The sequence below is a fragment of the Bison bison genome, unplaced genomic scaffold, assembly GCF_000754665.1.
Source record: "Bison bison bison isolate TAMUID 2011002044 unplaced genomic scaffold, Bison_UMD1.0 scf7180017864466, whole genome shotgun sequence".
NCBI lineage: Eukaryota > Metazoa > Chordata > Mammalia > Artiodactyla > Bovidae > Bison > Bison bison.
Genome location: NW_011495027.1, coordinates 4423889 through 4429728, shown reverse-complemented (window position 1 = coordinate 4429728; position 5840 = coordinate 4423889). Strand labels below are relative to the sequence as shown.

The following is a 5840-nucleotide window of genomic DNA, read 5'->3' as shown; positions in this document are numbered from 1 at the left end:
ATATGCAGATGACACCACCCTTATGGCAGAAAGTGAAGAGGAACTCAAAAGCCTCTTGATGAAAGTGAAAGTGAAGAGTGAAAAAGTTGGCTTAAAGCTCAACATTCAGAAAATTAAGATCATGGCATCCGGTCCCATGACTTCATGGGAAATAGATGGGGAAACAGTGCAAACAGTGTCAGACTTTATTTTTTGGGGCTCCAAAATCACTGCAGATGGTGACTGTAGCCATGAAATTAAAAGATGCTTACTCCTTGGAAGGAAAGTTATGACCAACCTAGATAGCAGAGACATTACTTTGCCAACAAAGGTCTGTCTAGTCAAGGCTATGGTTTTTCCTGTGGTCATGTATGGATGTGAGAGTTGGACTGTGAAGAAAGCTGAGCGCTGAAGAATTGATGCTTTTGAACTGTGGTGTTGGAGAAGACTCTTGAGAGTCCCTTGGACTGCAAGGAGATCCAACCAGTCCATTCTGAAGGAGATCAGCCCTGGGATTTCTTTGGAAGGAATGATGCTAAAGCTGAAACTCCAGTATTCTGGCCACCTCATGTGAAGAGTTGACTCATTGGAAAAGACTCTGATGCTGGGAGGGATTGGGGGCAGGAGGAGAAGGGGACGACGGAGGATGAGATGGCTGGATGGCATCACTGACTCAATGGACGTGAGTCTGAGTGAACTCTGGGAGTTGGTGATGGACAGGGAGGCCTGGCGTGCTGCGATTCATGGGGTTGCAGTCCGACATGACTGAGCGACTGAACTGAAACTAGATACTTCTCAATTGGTTCTTAATTTTGGCTGCTCTTTGGAATCAAGGGAGCTCTCAAAAACACTGATGTCAAATCAAGTCCCAAGGATTCTAATTTAACTGGACTGAAAGTATAGCTGAGACTGAGAACTACTGTTTTAAGCTCATACATAATTATTTTAATATCAGGTTAACAAACCATCTTCTATCTAGTTGTTTACTAAATTAGTGAGAATAGCACCAAAGCATGTGAACACAGTTTTGGGTAACACTAAACATGCAGAGTTTTTACAGAATGAGAAAATGTATGGCCTTTGAATACATTTTGTATTATTAGAGTTTCAGAGACACGGCAAAGTTACTGCAATTTAAATTCTATAAAAGAAATGTAACACATATATATGGAATTCAGAAAGATGATAATGATGACCATATATGTGAGACAGCAAAAGAGACACAGATGTAAAGAACAGACTTTTGGACTTTGTGGGAGAAGGCGAGGGTGGGATGATTTGAGAGAACAGCATTGAAACATGTATATTACCATATGTGAAATAGATCGCCAGTCCAGGTTCTATGCATGAGATGGGGTGCTCAGGGCCAGTGTACTGGGATGACCCAGAGGGATGGGATGGGGAGGGAGATGGGAGGCGGGTTCAGGATGGGGAACACATGTACACCCATGGCTGAGTCATGTCAATGTATGGCAAAAACCACTACAATATTGTAAAGTAATTAGCCTCCAATTAAAATAAATTAATTAATTAAAAAAAAAAGAAATGGAATTTCAGAATTAATTAAAAAAAGAAGTGGAATGAGAGAGAGTGGAATTCCTTCCACATAGGATTTGACAGGAGTTGGTGGAGGCCAGCATCAGAATTTATCTTCATATCTCCAGCTTAGATACACTATTGTGCTTGCTAAATCAGATGGAAGATAAAGGTTAGAGCTACAACTAAAGTTTAGAGACTTGCCTTATCAGAAAACAGCTGGCGTTCATCAATTTTATAGTGTAACTTAGCAGTTAAAAAAAGTTAGAAAATGAACTCTCTTCCTTTAGTAATTTAGTATGAAAATATTATACAGATATAAAGAATATATATCATTTAAGGATGGTTAGCAAAATTTTTTGCTTCCGTATCAATTCTGAATTAAAAATGTACCCACTTGAAAGATTTATCAAATGAAGAACAAAAATCTACAAAATGGAAATTTACTACAAAGAATAATTATGACAAATTGAGAGTAGATTATGAAGTCCTTGAGGGCAGTAACTGGGGTGTCATTCATCTTTGTATTCTTCAATATCAAGTACTAAGGAGGTACTCAATAAATATAGGTTCAATTAATGAGTTTAATATTTTAGATTACCATTAAATCAACCCCAACATCAGCATATATAATGATAGAAAAATACTAATGAAAACAATTATTTAACATGTTAAATGATTCAAAGAGTAAACTTTGCATATAGCTACTATTTGCTTGGCTAAAATGACATAAAAATTAAAACCAAAAAAGAACACAAAAATCATGCTGGATACTGTGAGAGGGGAAGAAGATGGCAGAGTTGATTCCTTAGGTCATACGATCTTATTAATGACATGAAAGCCATAGAGTAACAACATTTTAGACATGTTAGAGACCCTACATAATAATTCATTAGAAGAAAAATGCCACACGATCATACAAAATTTAAGAATGACACAGGAATTGCCAAAGGTATTCACATCAAGTTCTTGCGGTCTAAGATGGACTTCAAGTTGTATTCTGAGGGAAGGAAAGGTTACAGAAAGGGAGTGGAGAGCATTCAAGATGAATTTAACTGTATGAACAAAAATCTAGAGTTAGAAAAGTACAAGATTTTTTGAAATTAAAAAATAATTTGATGGAAATACAGTGTTTTACATGAGGAGAGAAAAGACAAGGCTGGAAGGAAGTATTTAATTCTCAATTAAGGAATCTGGACTGAAAAGATAGGATTTTAATGGCTTTCAAGACACTTTACCAAGGATAAATTACCCGATCCTTTTGTATTCTATTGAAGGCATTACGAACAACAAAAACACCCAAACAGACTGTTAAGGAATGATATACCCCTATTCATTTATACATTTACCTTACTTTTTAAAGTACTAATGTATATAAACATATTTTAAAAGAGTGAGAGTTGAAAGATGGGACTCATTTATATACTTAAATAGTCTGATTTTATGTTTTAAAATAGGGAACATGTTTAATTTTTAAGTTAGAATCTGTAAGTAAAATGAAAGAATATGGCAGTTGTCTAACCAGAGATTGGCCTATTCCTTAAGGTGTAATTTGATTTAAACAGATTTAGAAATATCAAAGCTAAATTCCATCCCGACTGTTCTTATTGCTTATACTGAGTAACTGGCCTAGCTCTTACACTATTCTTAGCATTAAATCTGGCACTTTGACACTACACTGATGTCAACTTAATTTAGAGTAGGAACTCAGTTATTGACTACCAAAATGAGAAAGCAGTGTTTTGTTGAAAACTACACACAGCACTCCAAATTGCACATTACACTTTGGAACCATCTTTATTTCCTTACATATTTTAAAAAATTGCAGAAAACGTCAAACATGGAAGTATAATAGTATAATAACATCTCATGAACCCATAACCCAGTATGAACCGTTTGCCAATGTTGTTTCAACTACCCACCCTTCCTTCTTCTGAAACATTTTAAAGCAATTCTCAGACATGATAGTTTACAAATATTTAAAAATGTATCTCTAACAGACACAGACTTAACATAAAAAGACGTATCAAAGGAGCCTGCTCCTCCTGATATTTTTCCCTTAGTAAGTGGCTCAAGCCAAAACCTTAGAGTCATCCTTGACTCATCTTTCTCTCATACTTCAGAGTCAATATAATATGCAATACTGGTTAGGTTTTGAACCTCCCCTGCTATCATTCTTATTTACGTTCTATCACCTTTTGCCTGTCCTATGGCCACAGCTCCTTAACTAGTCTCCCTAATATCCCTGCAACCTCAGATTCTCCACTTGCTACCTCTGCCTGATCTGTCACTTTCTTGAGGTCTTTTTGCATTTGAACCTATTAGAAAGGCTTGCCCTTACCATCCCGGCAACAACCACTACCCCCGCCCTTAACCTATACCTTTTGGCCTTTTTCTACATCACCGCCTGATGTATGTACTAGTTTGTTTTTTCCTGTTAGACAGTAAGCTCCAGGAGCGCAGACATTATGTTGATTATGAAACACTAGTGTCCAAAATGGTAGTGACACACAGGCATGCAGTAAGCACTTAAGTATTTAAGGCTGAAAATTATTTGATAACTATCAGATTAGAATTTTAAAACTTCTTCCTAGAAAATCTGAAACAAGTAACTGAAACTCATTTGGAAAGTACATCTTGAGAGCTTTGCCAGATTTTAAAAATCGAGTCTATCAATTATTTAAATCAATTTGTAATATATATGTCCTATTTAAGAAGTTCGGATTATGTACCTGAAAACATATCTAAAAAAATATGTATGTATGTATGTATTTATGGCTGCTGGGGCGTGTGGGATCTTAGTTCCCTGATCAGGGATCTAACCTGTGCCCCCTGCAATGGAAGCATGTTGTTTTAGCCAGTGGACTGCCAGGAAAGTCCTCTAGCTGTATTGAAAAGAGTGGGATTAAGCAGTGCCAAATCTGCATTCAGCACCTAGAATCACAGGGAATCAGCACTAAAACAACACCAAAAGCTAACAATATAGGCAGCCATTACCCTGCTCTAGTTCTACCATTCTTTGCCAAAAACGGTGCAATGTAAGATTAACTATGTGAATAAAACTGGAGTAAAGGGGACAAGGAAAGTAATAATGCAATACACATGATTTACATTTCAACTTGGCATGTTACATAAGAAAACTATTTTTGTTTTTTCTTTACAAAAGAGAATCTTGTTGCTACTGTGACTGTCATTAACTTAAAACACCAGACTGTTTATAACCCGTGTTGTGGTGAAATTTACATCTGTTCGTAGATTTAACTTAGTTGGCATAATGTGGGTGATGACTGTAGAAAACTGTCCAAGTTCCCTAGAACCGACACTTCCTTTATTTCTGAATACGATGAGACAGTCAACTTTCCCCCTTAAAGTGTTACTTGAAAAATGTCCCTGTGACTATAAGCACAACATGAATCTTCTTCTTGCTCCCTGCCCTACGGTCAGCGCTTCCCATTTCGAAAGTGAGTGGGAAACCCCCCAAGCTCTGTGGCTCTGGCAGTCTGGACGCCAAGTGGCGATCTCCATTTCTGCCACGGACAGCCAGGACCGGGAACCTTCCTCTCAGGGTGAGAGGACGGCAGGGAACTGCGTTGGCAGCTCCCTGGGTTGAGGGGCAGGAAAAGGAAACTTCCTTCTTGGACTTGGCGAGGAGAGAGGGAGACGAAATGAAAAAGTGGGGGTGGTGCAAGAATGGTCTCTACTACCCCGCGGACTCGCAAAGCCTCCGCCCGCCCGGGGAGGGAGGGCACAGGAGCAGCGGCGCCGTGGGGTCAGAAAGGCCGGCGGTGCTGTGCCTCGGCCCGAAGCCGAACTCAAGGTGTCCTCCAGAGAAGGGAGGAAGCTCCGGGCCCTGTGCCCACTCCGCCTCGCTTCCCCGGCAGCGGCAGTTGGGCAAGAAGCGTGAGGAAAACGGCCGCCAGGCCCAGAGGGGCACAAGGCCGCGCCCATCACCCGGGCCTCCGGCCGCGGCAGGCCAGACGGGCGGTCGGCGAAGCCGGGTGCAGAGGGCGCGGCTGTCTCGGGCGACCCCTCCCTATCCCTCCTGGGCGTCGCCACCCCTTCTTCCCGCCGCGGTACCTGCACTGCACGACTGAGAAAGGTGCCCGCGTCGGCCGCCAGCTTCTTCACGTTGAAGTCCATGATGTTCATCCTGGGCGTCAGCCGGACGGAGCAGCCGGCTGACCTAGCGAGGAGATGGAGGCGCCGCGGCCGGGCTGGGGCGCCGGGCAAGAGTGGCGGGGGCAGACGTGGTAGGTGGAGGGAGGCGGCGCCAGCCTCGCCGCCGCAGCTGTCGTTTCCGTGAAGGGGAGAGAGAGGGTGGGGCG

The 5840-nt window shown here is 41.4% G+C and overlaps 1 protein-coding gene across 2 annotated transcripts in view; it reads right to left on the bottom strand.

Annotated features, from left to right (window-relative positions):
- Positions 1-5834, bottom strand: part of SH3GLB1 (SH3-domain GRB2-like endophilin B1) — a 49480-nt gene extending 43646 nt beyond the window's left edge. For both annotated transcript variants that reach the window (XM_010860339.1, XM_010860338.1), the window contains exon 1: positions 5593-5834. In XM_010860339.1, coding sequence (XP_010858641.1) covers positions 5593-5664 — 72 coding nt within the window. In that variant the 5' untranslated portion in view covers positions 5665-5834. The remainder of the gene's footprint in view (positions 1-5592) is intronic.
- Positions 5835-5840: the final 6 nt, after the last annotated feature.